Source organism: Lontra canadensis, unplaced genomic scaffold (genome assembly GCF_010015895.1).
Source record: "Lontra canadensis isolate GAN:19392208 unplaced genomic scaffold, GSC_riverotter_1.0 scaffold50, whole genome shotgun sequence".
Taxonomy (NCBI): domain Eukaryota; kingdom Metazoa; phylum Chordata; class Mammalia; order Carnivora; family Mustelidae; genus Lontra; species Lontra canadensis.
This window is the reverse complement of record NW_022631044.1, coordinates 97,891-113,626: the sequence shown is the minus strand read 5'-3', so window position 1 is coordinate 113,626 and position 15,736 is coordinate 97,891. Positions and strand designations below refer to the sequence as shown.

Genomic DNA, 15,736 nt, shown 5'->3' with positions numbered 1-15,736 from the left:
ACTGCCAAGATGGGGGTATGTCACAAGACCCAGACTGAAAGGGTGCCTGAACTTCCTGGGTCATCCTGGGACTCGGCCTCTGGGTCAGGAGACCTGGTGCCTGTGGTGACCTGACTGGACAAGGTGCACAGTGGGGCACACACCACACTGCCACTGTATCAGAGGCTTAGGGACAAAAAGGTCAGGCCTGAGGTTTCTGTAAAAATCTGGAGTCTCTGAGCACTGGGACAAGAGGCAGGGTGCCAGGTGTTGCAAGTCTGGGAAACTCACCAATCCCATATCCTCTTCCCAGACACACACAATTCCAGCCTCCCCTCAGGCATGTTAGAGCTATGTGACTGGGGCCCGGCCAGCGCGGTAGGGGCCGCACCACTTCTAGGTCTAGCTGGCATTGAAATGCCACTCCCTGTCCCAGGCTGCCTTCCCTTTCAGCGGACACAGCGGGTGGGGGCCAAAGCAGGCTGATGGCATTGTGGGCCCCAGTCCTTCTCCCAGGATTCTTCTTGCTCTCTTCTTGGCACCCTTTGCTATGTGATTTCGGTTCCTCTCACTAAAGAGGCAGGGCCCATTTCTCTTCCCGAGTCTGGGATGTCAGCCGATGTGATACCCAAGAAGCTCGGAAAAGCATTTGCTTGTCTCTGCTTCATTTTTGCTCCTCTGCGGTTACCTTAACACCACCATTGAGTTCACGTGCTGGAAGATGAGCCGTCCCGGTCGCCCTGTCCCTCCAGCTGACCCCACGACAATGTGCGAATTAGGTTATAGGAGACCAAAGTGCTGCTGGACAAGCCCAGCCTAAATTGCTGATGGTGGACAAGTGAACTAAAGAAACGTTTATTTGTGTGTATTTGTTTTATTCATTTGTTTTAATGCAGCCTTCCCGTGGAGCTAGATAAATCAAACAGCAGCCACCCCAAAAGACAGAAAGGAACAGAGCCACCCACCACCATCCCCCTGGTTCCCACGGAAGGAACAGTAAGCTCTCACGGTGCCATCACACTGAGACTCTGGGGTTTGCTTGCTACCTCAGTAGAGCCGGCCCTCTCCTAAGCCACCAGAAAAAGAATCGTGGGCCACCTTCCTACTCATGCGCCCAAGAGGCCTGAGCAGAGGGCAGGCAGTAGACAAACGTAACCAAAGGAACAGCAAGTAGCCTCCAGCACAGGGGAGAGAACTGATGCAACTTCTGGAAGCCCATGCGCTGGTAGAGGGCCAAGGCCGAGTGCTGCAGCATGCTGGTGGTGAGGATGACTTGGCTGTAGCCCTGGTCGCGCGAGAACTGGAGGACGGTCCTGACCAGGGCTTTCGCTATCCCCAGACGTCGGCGATCCAAGGCCACGCACAGGTGAAGCAGCTCCAACTGCTCATTGTGCAGGGAGCGCTCCTTGACAGGCAGCGCCCCCACGATGCCCACCACCTGCCCCTCAGTCTCAGCCACCCAGAAGCAGGAGCCGGGCTCACTCAAGTAGGACTTGGTGATGTCGGACATGTCTGTGCGCAAGCACTCGGCTGTAAACTTGGTCCAGGGGTATTTGCAGAGGAATCTCAGAGCAGTGAGGAGGGTGGCGCTGGCTATGAGGGCCAGCAGCCAGGAGCCAGAGACCAGGAGGAGGCCGAGGGACGCCCCAAGCAAGAGCACCAAGGTTCGGGGCAGCTTTAGGATGTGGCGGAAGGAGGCAGGGCCATACTCATCCAGTGCGTGGAAGAACAAGTCCAGGACCTGTGTACGGTCACTCTCCTGGTATTTGCGGATGTGGTAAGGAGCCATGGAGGACTGCCGTGCCTGAACCTTAAAGTCCACAAGAGTGAGCGACCTTCCTGGCAGCCCTGGGGAAGAGAAAGGAAGCCAGATAAGTGCCCCATCTCTACCACCTCCCGGGAGTGGGTGAGACACTGCTCAGGGGATTTCTGCTTTTGCCCTAGAGGATGTAGGAAACAGCCTCCCCAGCAGCCCCCAAGTAAGAGTTTCAACAAAGGCTCCTTCCCCCTTGACTGCAAATTTTTAGGCTGCTGAGGTGGCATAAGAGTCAAACATCAGGGCGCCTGGGTAGCTTGGTTGGTTAAGCATCTGCCTTCAGCTCAGGTCACGATCTCAGAATCCTGGGATAGAGTCCCATGTCAGGGTCCCCACTCAGCAGGGAGCCTGCTTCTCCTGCTACTCTCTCTCCCTCTGCCTCTCCCCGATGGTGCTTTCTTCCAAATAAATAAATTAAATAAATAAATAAAATCTAAAAAAAAAAAAAAAAAAAGGAGAGAGACAAGCATCAAAAAAGTCCCAGACTTGATACCCAGAGCAGGGTCCCAGGCTCCAGTCCTCTCTCAAGAGGCCTTCAACCCCAGTCCTCTCACCTGCTACCACAACAGACTTGAACGTCCAGGGCGGTGTCAGGACGGCCTCTGCCCTCAGTCTCTGACTGGAATCCCAGGAAAGACTGTGCAGGGCTCCCTCCACCACCAGGAACCAGCCCCTTCCTGGATGACCACCTGTTTGGCTGGCTTCTGCACACTGGATAATCATAAACCCCAGGATCAAGAGGCGGGGCTATGGTGCAGCCGGAAGCCCATTCTCCACTGACCTCTGATCACCAGGGAATTAGCCTGCCAGGGGAAGCAGGGTCTGGAACATCTCAGGGGATCTTGCCTTGGCAGACGGCCTACACGTTCCTCCCTCGGTGGTTCGCGCCTGGAGCATGTCCCAGCTGGCCCCTCGATATGCCCTTGTGTCCACTTCTGGTCCCTTCTGGGACACAGCTTCTGGGAGCCTGGGGACTGCACCTCCCGCCTTGTGCTGTCATCACAAGCTAGAGTCCGGACCCGTGGCTCAGCACGCAAGGTGCTCTCCCCCTGCCTAGCTCTACCCGGTCTGAGGGAAACTGATCGTTTGCAGTTCGCCGGCCTCATCTCACTAGGCTCCATCTTCATTCATTCGTTTGTTCAAGGTACTGTCGTGTACGCTGCCACGACTGCGTGCCTGGCGGCCTCTTCAGCTCTAAACAACACTGACAAAGCCGGGGACAGCCACTGCTATGACGCGCCCCTGGTGTGTGCCGCTGTGAAATATTTTGCACTGAGAGCAACTAAAACGGGGGAAAATTCAACAGAAAAGCCCTTCTCTGTGGCACATGTGTGCTGTCCGGGGGGTCGCTTCGGCCCTGGAAACATGGCGGGCGCTTCTCCCCACGCACCCTCAAGGCCCGCCTCTATTAATAGTCTCCACTGCTCCTGAAGCCGGGCTCCCGTCCTCCTCGAGCTTGTGTGTTAAGCGTCATGGAACGCCCGTCGGGAGAGGCGCCATGCGGGCGGCCCGGCCCGAGCTGAGGGCCTGGCACACCCAGGTTTTCCGTGCCAGGGGCTCCTCAGCAGTGGCCAGCAGTGGCTAGAGCCGTGAGGCGCGCGGCGCGGCGCGGGGAGGGACCTGCTGCCGCGGGCGTGATGGGGACTTCCGGGGAGGACCCTCAGGGTGAGAGTGAAGGGAGGGGTAGATCGCGGCGAGGCTGAGCAGGAGAGGGCGTCCGGGGCTGAGGGGACTGAGGCGTGAAGACCCTGAGGCAGGTCAAAGGCAAAGTGTTCCGGGTACAGGTGGCCAGCACGGCCGAGGGAGGGAGGGAGGGAGTGGTGAGGGCGGCTGGAGCCTGGGCATGCATGGCCTATCGTCCCAGTTTGCGGAGTTTGGACTCCAAAAGCGGCAGGAGGCCATCGATATGCTTTTAACTGGGGAGTAACACAGCGGTCTGTGTGTGCACGTGTGCCTGCTCCGGCTACATCTGGAGAGTGAATGGGAGGAGGCTGTAGTGGAACCACATAGTCCCCACCCCATAGGCTAGTGTCCCAGTCCAGGTAAAAAAAGAGCCCCCAGGTACAGATACGCAGGTTGCTCACTGTTCAAGAGCATCCGGGCAAGAAGGACTCCTCGGAACAGAAGTAGAGCCCTACTCCACTCACCAAGCCATGAGCCCTGACACAGACCTGAGTCTGGCCAAAGGTGAAGGGGGAGCTTTTTCTTATTTGCTCAAAGGCGGCACTGCCCACTGGACTATGCATCCAGTGGACTGCTGTCTGTATGAAAGGGGTATCTTCCTTGTTCTGTGTTCACTAAGGAGCCACGGTGGGCTAACAGAGGCCCTACAAGAGTGAGTGGTGGCTTGGAACAGAGTGAGGCTATCCAGATGGTAAGAACCCACCTGTAGTGCATTTTGTGGGCAGAAATATCAGGAGTTTGTAATGACCCAAATGGGAATGAGGACAAGGAAGGGATCAGAGATGACAGCCACATTTCTGGCAAGAACCTCTGGAGGATGCAGGAGAGACAGACTTGGTGCCCCTAGTGGTACCATCCTGAAGCCTTCTGGTCAGAAACCAGAGGCTGGCAGCTGGGGCCCAGGCCTAGTGGATGGAGACTGCTGACAGGTCTTTGGCACCCAGCAAGGTCACAAGGGTAGAGTTTAACATGAAATCTGAGGGGTGAGCCATGGGTATTTGCTACATTGGTTTCATACATTTTAATATTTAAACATTTCAGTGTTAAGCAGAATTTGAACTAGGAATCCAAAGGGGCTCCGAAGTACAGTTGAGTTTTCCTAGCGAGTCTAATATTAACCAGTCAAGAACCTAACAGTCAAGCTGAGGGACCAGAGGTCTGTGATCTGTCCCCATGCTCTCCTTCCTTGTGTTCTCACTGGGTTCTGTGGCCTCCTCAAAACCCAGTGGGTTGGTCTCCAGGTTTTTCATCTTTCCTCACAGCCATAAACAATGATAATGTGAGGTTATATTGACATTAAAAAAAAAGACTATAAAACAGTAGGTTTTAACTCATTTTTGGAAAACCATAACTTGAAACTAATGTATAGATGCAAGCATGCAAAGAGAAAAGTCTGAGCGATCATACCAAATGATGGCAGCATCTGGATGGAAGACTTATGGGTCATTCTCTGTGCAAATGATGGAGCCTCGGGTGTGCTGAGGCATGGGTGGTGAAACAGAGGCATGGGAATCCACCTGGCTCTCCCTCAGCTGGATCTGAGAGTCTAAAGGCACTTAGCTAAGATCATGAACTCCCAAAGGTAAGGCACATGTGTTTATTATTTCACATTTTAATTAACTGGTGTAGTGTGTACAATTCATTGGCATTCAGCACACTCACTATGTTGTGCAGCCACCGCCTCTACGTGGTTCCAAAGCATGTTCACACCCCAAAAATATCCCCCTGGCCCTTACATAGTCTCTTTCTCTTCCTCCTCTTGCCAGACCCTGGCAACAACTAACCAGCTTTTTAGATGTTTCATTTAAATTGAATCATGTGGTAAGCGAAATTCTGTGTTCAGCTTCTTGCACTTTGTTTTTAAGGCTCACCCATGTTGTAGCTTGTGTCAGTAGCTCATGGCTTTTTATGGCTCCATAATATTCCACGGTAGAGATATCCCACATTTGTTTATCCATTCATCCATTGAGGGACACTTGGGTTGTTTCCATCTTTTGGCTATTGTGAATTGTGCTGTTGGGTTGAGCACCTGTTTTTGGTTCTATTGGGTATACACCTAGGAGTGGAATTTCTGGGTCATATGGTGATTTTATGTTTAACTTTTCGAGGAACTGCCATACTTCTGTCCAAAGTGGCTGAATTGTTCTACTTTTCCACCAGCAACGAGTCCTATTTTATTTTCCTGTCTGTCTCAGCACTACTGGCTGGTACATAAAGAGAAATCAGATGCCTGGCACTGTGAGGAATCTCTTTTCCTAGGCTCTGTTTGATATTCATGACAATCTAAGAACTAAGGTTGGTATCAATGTCCCCATTTACAAATGGGAAACCAAGGCCAGAAAAGCTGAGATCTCCTACCTGAGTCCTCGTAGAATCACCATTAGTCCAAAGGTTGTGGATTTAAGAGGAAAAAGTCATTAAAACCCCACCCTTATATCTTTGAAAAATATTCCCTACTGCACCAGCGCAGCCCAGAAATGGGCCAGTGAGATGGACAGTTCATAAATGGCATTACATTTTGGAAATCTCAGGGAGAAGAGAACATCAATTCAGTTTCATTTAACTTAAATTCCTTAAATTCTCCTCTAACCTCTCATCAGGGCTCCCCGTAACCCAGTGTCAGACCAATGCCCTGAACTTCTACTGAGAGCTCATTATTTAGAGAAGATGAGTGGAAGAAAATCGTGGCAAGTCCTTTCAAGGGGAAAGAAGTAGGTGGGTGGGTCATCCTTAGTAAGATGTCAGGAATCCTAGAACTATGATTAGAGCTCCACAGAGATGTTCTGTAACTTTACAACTAATTGCCTGAGAGAATGAGAGAGTATCAGGCACTCTCTCAAATTAGGGTAACTCAAATTAGGGCACTCCAAATTAGGGTAACTCCAGCAGATTTCATGCAGATGATCAAAGGGACTAATTCTGAAGGTATGGGGGCGGGTAGAGAGGGACCGAGGATGGTGCAAGAACAAGGTGTATTGCCCAGGAGGACTGAAGCGAAGTGGGAGGGAGAGATGACAGAAACCTGACTCAGGAGTTGAAAGGTTCAGGGACAAAGCCAGCCCACATGACCTTGCAAGGAGGGAGCCAGGAGAATAAATATGCTGGCCTCACGCTGTCTTCCGTTTTCCAGTCTCCTGCGGGTCACCTACTTGGCCAAACCTAAGCAGAAGCCAAGGAGAAGAGTCCTCTTGCTGCCATATAGGTCTGCCGCCCAGAACAGGGGCGGGGCAGGGGTATTGGAAGGATTGATCTACAGGGGAACATGGAAGGTTAGTGGCAGAAAGGACTATAAAAACATCACTACCAGGCAAATTTGATGAATACAAACTTCATTCTGAGACCAACCAGACTAGGTTATGCTTATATTGTGATGTGAGTGCAGAGTGGCTGCCATTAGTAAACCAGAGCAGGGAAGTGGCTGCAGTAGGTAAGGCAGAAGGGCACCTTTCTGCTCTGAAAGTTCTCTATTGAGTACAACTGCTCATCCCCAAGAATTCTACTTTAGAGAAACTATCCGAAAGAAAAACACGTACAAAGATTTATTGCAAAAGTGAAACATTGAAAGCAGTATAATGTGTAATAAGAGACTAGGTATGTTACATGTACCTTGTCAATACAAAGAAAGTGAGTGGCAGCATGGGGCATGGGAGGAGCCATGCCACGGAGGTGTTCAGAGCATGGGGTCTGGGGTTATTGGGATCAGACTATTAGTCCCGGGCAGCTGAAACGCTCTGTCAGGGAAGGAGATGCCTTTGTAATGGAGACGTCTGGGGAAGGCACCGCCTTAACCAAGGGATCAAAGTTTTATCACTAATGATGGGGCCAACGGACATTGCGTGGTGACATGCAATGGCAAGGACTCAAGATTACTTCCAAAAATATTTAAGCTGATGTAAATCATGCACAAATCCAGACAGTGTGGAATTCTGAGAGATACTTCTGGTGCTCTTCAAAAAATGTCAACATCACTCTTAAAAGGTTTGCTGTAGATGAAAGGAGATATAACAACTAAACACTGTGTAGGCTGGAGTGCCAGGTCTATAACTTACATTCAGATCATTCAGCAAGTGTGTGTGTGTGTGTGTGTGTGTATTGTACACACCTGAGCACAGACAGGCAGATAGGAGAGCAAGAGGCAAGAGCAAACAAATGTAGCAAAGTGTTAAGAACAAATAGTAAATTCACATGAAAGCTACATGGACTTTTCCTGTATGATTGTTAATTGTTCTTTAGGTTTGAAACTTTTTGAAATAGACTTCAGGGATTAGATCTGTTTCCTCGCTGGTACAAATCTCTCTGGATTGTAGTAGGACTAAATGAGGTAGTACATATAAAATGCTAAGCACACTACAGACAAGAAATGTCAGTGATGTCCCTATGCTTTATTATTTATGACCATGATAGAAATCACTAAGTATTTCCATCTTCCTACTTTCCAGTATGCGGAAGGATCATACTTCTCTGTCCCTTATGTGGTTGGCAGGACCACATGACTGGCTTTGGACCATGAAACGTGAGATAAGCAGACCCGGTGTGAGTCACTGCCCCTTGTGTTTACTGCTTCACACTGGCTATGCAGACTGAGGATGACACAGACTTTTGTCTGTTGTGTGAAGCCAGTGAGCTTTAGGGACTGTAACTGAAGCCCAATCTAACCCAGAAGTCCACAAAGTAGGCCACAGGTCAAATCCTGCCCACCATTTATTTTTGTCAATTGAGTTTTGTTGAAACACAGCCATACTCATCATTTATGGCCTATGGATACTATGACAGCAAGAATTGAGTGGATGCAACAGAGACCTTATGGCCTGCAAAGCTAAAATACTATCTGGCCCTTCACAGAAGTTTGCTGACCCTTAACCAAGGCAGTCTTAACTGCTACAATCAAAATAGAAGACAAAGTGAGAAAAGAAAACCCAAACCATCTATAAAACATGACTTAATACTAGCTGTATGACCTTGACCAAGTCACTTATTTGTATAATCTTTTAGTTGCTGTGTGTGTAAAAGGGTAGTTATACTAGTATTTACCTATGATGAATGAATTCTTGTATGTAAAACCCTTGGAACCAGGACGCTTGGAAGGGAAATGCCAGAGTAGCCAGAAATAAGGGCAGGGATATGAACTGATGAATATAAAATCACTAAGGCAAGAACCTAGTAAATGCCCAATTATTCCAATTACATAAAGATGAAATATATTTGAAAAGAAACAGAAGACTAGAAGACAAGAACACATAATAGCAACAGTGGCTATCTTTTAAAATATTAAGGGAGAAGACAGTAGTGGCTTTTTTTCTTTGTTGTAACATTCTGTGTTTTCTACAACTGAACATATATGACAGAAAAATCCATGTTTTTTTAATAAATGCTGAAAATTTTTAATATTTGTCACTTCACAAAACATCTTTTGTTGACATTCTACAAATGATACCATCCAATAATGTTCCAATACTTTCTTCTTGTGAAGACAGTTTATATATCTGTAAAGATAGAAGACAAATTATGGCATGCTAATATATTCATGCACTATTCATTTTCATCATACAAACACGTATAAGTGAAACTTTTATTCATCTACTGGGATAATGGCATGAAATCACAAATCACAAACGTGATTAAAATATGCAAAGTAGATGGCAACTCATCATTTAAGTCAAAAGTTCCCTTTAAATTGCAGTTATGGTGATTAACCCTCTAAACACAGAAACCAAATCTGTACCAATTTTAAAAGTGTGTATCTAGACATTAAAGATCAAGCTTACACAGGGGAGCCTGGGTAGCTCAGGTCAGGATCCCAGGGTCTTGAGATCAACCCCTACATCTGCATCTGCATACAGCTTCCTGCTCAGTTGGGAGTCTGCTTCTCCTTCTGCCCCTCTCCCTTCCCCTGCTTGAGCTCCCTCTCTTGCTCTGTGCTCTCTCAAAATAAATATAAAAAAAAAAAAAAATCAAGCTTACACAGTGCATTTGAAATATAAAATATAGAATGTATTCTTAGAGAATGCTTTTATCAACTAAATTTCTAACTATATTTTACATAAACCTGCACCTTCTAATTCTTAGCCTCTATAATTATTTTCAAGTAGTTTTTAATTACATTAACCTTTCCTAAAAAAAAAAAAAAGCATTGGTGATCAATAAGCAAACAGCATTGATTTTTCCTTTTTTTCTTTTCTTAAAAGATTTTATCTATTTATTTGACAAAGATCACAATTAGGCAGAGAGGCAGGCAGAGAAAGAGGAGGAAGCAGGCTCCCTGCTGAGCAGAGAGCCCAATGCGGGGCTTAATCCCAGGACCCCGGGATCATGACCTGAGCTGAAGGCAGAGGCTTTAACCCACTGAGCCACCCAGGCACCCCTTTTCATCTCTTTCTAAAAATACAGATTTACAAACCTTTTTGACTTCTGTAATATTTGTTATGTCAGGAAGGTTTTTCAGAGAAATCTGATGACCTTCAACCTGAGATACTAGGTCTTCTTGATTTATTTGTTTTTCTCCCTCTTCAATATAAACAATTAGAATTGAAGTGTCATTTGCCGAGATACCAAATTTTTTCAAAGCTTCTGAAATCTAAGGGGAAAAAAAAGGCAAGATAATATACTAGTAGTTTCTGTGTCTGAAACATCTCCCCATCAGCCTCCTTCTCTGGCTGGGGGTTATTTTACATTTCCAAATGGTTCTCTCCAACTACAGTGTTTCTCTTCAACAGCCCTTCCTAACACCCGCCAGCTATGCCTCTAGCACACTCTCTGCTCACAGGCACACCTCCTTACTGCACAGGCAAGCCCATTCTTGGCATGGCACACAAACACCCCCTCCTTCTGATCCCCAGTGACCCTCCAGCCATGCACGCCTACCTTCTAGCCAGCCTGGACTGTGGGGGTCCTATCATTTCACACTTTTCCTCCTCCTGTCTGGAGTGCCTCATCCTTCACCGTCCAGTGCACATGGCACTCCCCGCTGCAGCCCACTCCTTACAGGAGTTGCTTCCTTGCTGTTCCCATAGGTTTGACTTATTATTCCCCATACATCATTTATCTTAGAGCAGTTGGATTTCTGTCGTTTCCCTGCCTTCCTCAGGAGCATATTTCCTTCTCCTGCCCTGGAACTGTAGCCAAAAGAGGGACCAGCCCAACAGATGCTTGAATAGTTTCTCAAGTTATTTCAAATGATCTCAAAGAAATAATAATTATCTGGAAATGTTTTTCTCCAGGTACCAAGGAGTTAATTCTATTACCCTGCATTTTATAAATTTTATAAAATTTCAAACATTATTTTAAATCATGCTGCAGCATTCCCAATTATCCTCTGGATGCTATTATTACCTGGTTGTGTTATTAACAGTAGTAGTAATACTCAAACTTCATCAGCAAAATTTTCAGGGTTTTTTTTTTTTTTTTTAATGTGCCACATATGGAATGTCTTTAGCTCAGTAACTTACCAGCATTACCTCAAACCACAAACTTCCGGAGGTGTGAGAGCGCCCGTGTTAAGGGCTGTTAACCGGAAGACTTCTGGATATGGAAAAGACATGGATTCTATCCTCAAGGAGTTTATAGGGAGAGTAGATGTACACGATAACACACAAATATCTATGCTTAATGTTTTACCACTTAAATGTATATATCACTTAGGGGGATCTTCCTGCTCCTTTTATATGATAAGGACAGATAAAACTGTCCTCATTTCATGCAGTTTAACTTTTGTTTACTCATATCTGAAATGACTAAGCTTATTTGTCTAGTAAGAGGCAGTGCTAAACCTCAATTCTGTCCAGAACTCTCTTAACTATTATTTTGCTTTGTTACCAACAATAGGCGTACAGGAATTCAGCCTCCAACCCAACACTAGGGAACACATGGTATATAATGACAAGGTCAACAAAAATAAATTAAGTGAAATCCATATTAATTACATTGTTATTTGGGGAAAGGTTGAAAATAACTTCAGTTGGTAGAGTTCTTGTCTTCATTTTTCCCAGTTTGTAGAGATGAACTGCTTTGTTTGCTGCCACAAGTATCTGAAATGGATCGACAATCTACCAAAGAGGACAGAAAGAATTACACATGGAGCGTCTGGAGTGCCCTGGAGATGCATGCCTTAGCTTTTGGTAACTTCAATGTCAGGCTGTTTTACTTCATCACAATTTCTGTGGACTACATTTTCAAAATTGCTGGGTGTTCAGAAAATCATAAAATTTTAAAAGCTCCAAGAAACTTAAGTAGTGAAAATTTTTTAAATAACATTTGTTCAGAATATCATGGGAAAAGCCATATTCTAAACACTTTACGTGTGATATTTTAATCCTTAAAACTACCCTATGAAATCAGTATTATTATTCATGTGCCGTGGATAAGGAAACCAAAGCAAAGAGTGTCTGGGTTTGAATCCCAGCTCTGTCACTTAACCCCTGAGGGGACTTGGGCAAATTCCTGTTTTATCTGTTAGATGCAGATAGTCATAGTATTTATTTCATAAGGTTGTTGTGGAGACCGAGCTGGTATATGGAAAGGAACAGAGTAAGCACACTCCGAAGATTGGCCACCACCTGCTCAAGGTTGTAATGGCGGAGCTGGGATTAAGTTCTGCTGCTGTGTTTCCACAGTGTGGTCTCTTAACCACTATACCTGCCTCCTGTGAAGAGATTTTTTTCCCCCCAACTAACAGCTTTTTAAAATTTTTATTTATTTTTTAAATTCTTTCTTTAAATTCAATTTAGTTTACATATAGTATATTATTAGTCTCAGGGGTAGAATTCAGGGATTCATCACTTACATATAACACCCAGTGCTCATTACCTCAAATGCCCATCACCTAGTTACCCCATCCCTACACCCTCCTCCCCTCCAGCAACCATGTTTGTGTCCTAGAGTTCAACATCTTACGGTTTGCCTCCCTCTCTATTTTCATCATTATTTTTCCTTCCCTTCCCCTATATTCATGTTTTCTTACATTCTACGTGAGTGAGAGCATATGGTATTCGTCTTCCTCTGACAGAATTCTTTCGCTTACCATAATACCCTCTAGTTCCACCCATGTTGCTGCAAATGGCAAGAGTTCATTCTTTTTTGATGGCTAAGTACTATTCCATTGTATATATATACCACATCTTCTTTATCTGTTGTTGGGACATCTGGGCTCTTTTACTATTTTGGCTATTGTGGACACTGCTGCTATAAACATTTGGGTGCATGTGCCCTTCAAATCCTGTGCAGAGATTTTTTCTAGTTCAGACGAGAAGATGAAGATCCAGGAATTTGCCATTTGGTCAGAGCCTGACCACAATCTTTCTTATCTCCTGGGGGAAGTTCCCAGCACTTAGGCTTCTATTCACTGTTAAATTCAAGGTTGGCCCAGTCTGACTCCAAAGCTTGGACGAGAACTCTTTGCCCAAAGGTGACAGTTTTAGGCTAACCTATAACATCATGAAAAATTAACATACTCTTCAATGCCCCCTTATAGCTCAGCTAGTCTCACTTATACTCACCACCTTAGGGTTTATAAGTGAACCATCAATAGCACCTTCCATGGCCTTTTTTCTCAAGTCTCCAGCATTTTTTACATCTTTAAATAACAGAAGGGTCACCCTGCATTCGGGAAATAGGTCCAGCTGATGTGTTAACTGCATTTCATAGACAAGCAGGAGTCTATTTGCATAAAACCAAAAAGATTTTGTTTAAAAGTTAATGTTATAATTCACTAAAAAATAGCCTTGCTAACAAATAAATTAACTTTAATAAGATGGCAGAACTGTTAAACTAGAAGAATCCATCCCAAAAGCACATTTGGCATCCTCATGAATGTCTTCCCACCCACGCTGAGTTGTTTCTAGCTTCCTTTACCATTCTTCAGAAAGGATCAAGGTTATTGCCTGGTTCCCTTGTTGTACAGACAAGATCTGATGCATGGCTGAGGGGAAGCTTCTCTAATAGCCAAGTAGGAGCAGAATGTCAGGGATTTGTTAGACAAGAGGTTGCTGATGCTATTAGTAAAACCTCATGCCAACTTAGCCTTTTTAGCTTCCTGGGCTTACCATTATATGTAATTTTAGCACAACCCAGACACAAATATTAAGAAAATTTTATTGAAGAAAGTTTGACACATGACTCAAAGATACTCATTTCATATATGACATCTGAACAGAGAGGGTACAATCACTAAACAAAGAAAAAGAAAAAAAGATCAATTACTGGCCCTTTCTTACACATAAGTTTAATAAGGAAAGGACAAAGACATAAAAGAAACATAAAAGACAAGAACTTGACTAACCAGAAAGACAACCATATCTTTGAATTGATAAAGTATTGCAAAAATATGACCTTTAAAACAATGTCAATCAAAGTCTTAGTGAGATATTTGGATGAGGCAATTTGATAAATTCACTTTATCCTTTTACTTGGTCGGTTCCATTTCTACGACTCTTTTCAAAGAATAAACCAAAAACCTGAAAATTTATGTAAACTAGATGTCCCTCTCATCATCCTAATAGCAAAAAGTTGAAAAATTATCTAGCTAATAACAGAATTTGTTGCAGCTAACAACCATTAAAAACTATAGTCCCGAAAAGCAGTTAAGGATGTGTGGAAACAGCAATAAATAACATTGATTAAAAACATGTGATTGAAAAACAAAACCTAAAATGTAGCATAAATAGTGGACTTCTCAAAAAAGTGCATAAAAAATACTGAAAGGAAAATAAACCAAAAAGTTCTGACTTGGTGGAATGACATCTGAGTTTTTATTAGGAAAAAGCAGTATGTGTGGGTCATATCTTGGCACACCGCAGTTCAATCTGTATTGTCATGGGAATGTCCAATGGGAGGAAAAGGCTACAGAAAAAAATAATGAACACATTCCCAATTTCACAAAAAAGATGCACACAGAAAACAAAAACATGAAACACCCCAAAATATGGTCATCTCGGGTGGTAGGAATATTGGTAATTTTTACCTTCTATTTAAAAAAGATGTCCGTTCTGAATTTTCTACAGTGAGCACACAAAATAAGAATACATATAATCAGCAGGGAAAAAACCTCTTCGCTGTTTATGTTTTAACACTAGGGAAAAAAGGACCCCTGGCAAAGGTCAAAATAAATTCCCTCACTTAGGCCAGAAACTTGGAATCATCCCCGAACACCTACCCCATAGTTAATCCACAGTCCTGACGATTCTACCTCTTAGGTATCCCTCTGACCCGTCCACTTCTCGCCTATACCCACCGCCCCCAGCAGCACCGCTCCCTCATCTACGGCTGTGGCCTTCCAGGGGCTGTCGCCTCGCAGTTCCCGCCCTCCCACCAGCCAACCTCCAGCCGGCAGAAAGAGCGATCCCCTCAAAAAGTAAGCCATAGCGGGTCCTTACGCTGCTCGTGCGACAAAGCCCCAGCCCCGCCACTCCGGGCCGTCGCTCCCTCCGCTCGCAGGCGTGCCGGGCCCACACTCTATCGGCCGCCGATGCTGCGGCCTCCCCGGCTTCCGGTGCCCGGGCTCTCTCCCTGCTCTGCGCCCCCGACCGGCAGAGCCCTGACTCCTCCTTCTCTCCCACTTGCCGTTAAGAGTCCCATTTACCAGGGCGCCCAAAGCCCCGGGTCTGGTCCCTCTTAGACGCACTTCTCCGCCCTTTTCAGGACGTCAGTGAGCAGGTGCCTGCCCCTCCCGGGCAGCGTTTCCGGGGCTGGCCTTCCAACCCGGAGAGGACCCACACGCTCGCGCTTCCGGCCCTCCTGGAAAACCTTCCCCTTGGAAACAAAGCCCTCACTTTTCGGAAGCCGGGCCGAGGCGGCGTCCGCCCCTCCGGACACGCTTCTTCCCCAGCCTGAGCTGTTCTCGGACGCCGAGTGACTGAGAACCCTGTCCGTCACTTCCGGCGACGGGGACGCTAAGGACCCAGGGACTGGACGCTGAGGTTTCAGTGCCGAGTCTCGGCCTTCTCTCCGACGCGTGTTGGGCGAGACGTAGGTTTCTTCCAGTGCAAAGAACAGTGTTAGCCAGGATGAGCTCCTTCGTCTCCGCTACAGTTCTCTGCGGGGTAGGCGGGACTCATTCCCTTCTTGCTCTCGGTGCGGTCGGTCATTTAGGGAGGGTCTCCTAGGGAGAGGGAATGGACAGATTTGCCTCCGGTACTTAAAAGACAGGTGGCAGGACACTGATGAAATGAACCTCTTCCTGCATCTAGCAGGCTCAGAAATTTCTCATCCGTAAGAGTGTATCATGTATCAGCCTCCAAGAGAGGAAGTAATCCTCTAAACAGGTTG

General features: G+C 46.0%; 2 protein-coding genes across 11 annotated transcripts; both read right to left on the bottom strand.

The window, feature by feature from the left end:
* Positions 1-833: 833 nt before the first annotated feature.
* On the bottom strand, positions 834-2,467 carry NAT8 (N-acetyltransferase 8 (putative)). The gene is made up of 2 exons (XM_032873627.1): positions 2,350-2,467; positions 834-1,827 (listed from the first exon to the last, which is right to left on the bottom strand). The coding sequence occupies exon 2, from the start codon at positions 1,766-1,768 to the stop codon at positions 1,082-1,084; it is 687 nt and encodes a 228-aa protein (XP_032729518.1). The 5' UTR covers positions 1,769-1,827; positions 2,350-2,467; the 3' UTR covers positions 834-1,081.
* Positions 2,468-8,834: 6,367 nt separating this feature from the next.
* TPRKB (TP53RK binding protein) lies at positions 8,835-15,135 on the bottom strand. Of its 10 annotated transcripts, XM_032873620.1 has the most exons (6): positions 15,032-15,102; positions 14,433-14,466; positions 12,970-13,133; positions 11,398-11,520; positions 9,876-10,052; positions 8,835-8,961 (listed from the first exon to the last, which is right to left on the bottom strand). In XM_032873620.1, the coding sequence occupies exons 3-6, from the start codon at positions 13,108-13,110 to the stop codon at positions 8,875-8,877; spliced, it is 528 nt and encodes a 175-aa protein (XP_032729511.1). In that variant the 5' UTR covers positions 13,111-13,133; positions 14,433-14,466; positions 15,032-15,102; the 3' UTR covers positions 8,835-8,874. The 10 variants fall into 10 exon arrangements, with proteins under 10 accessions (XP_032729511.1, XP_032729512.1, XP_032729510.1 ...); XM_032873621.1 differs by lacking the exon at positions 14,433-14,466 and having other exon boundaries at positions 12,970-13,129; positions 15,051-15,135; XM_032873619.1 differs by lacking the exon at positions 14,433-14,466 and having other exon boundaries at positions 15,051-15,125.
* Positions 15,136-15,736: the final 601 nt, after the last annotated feature.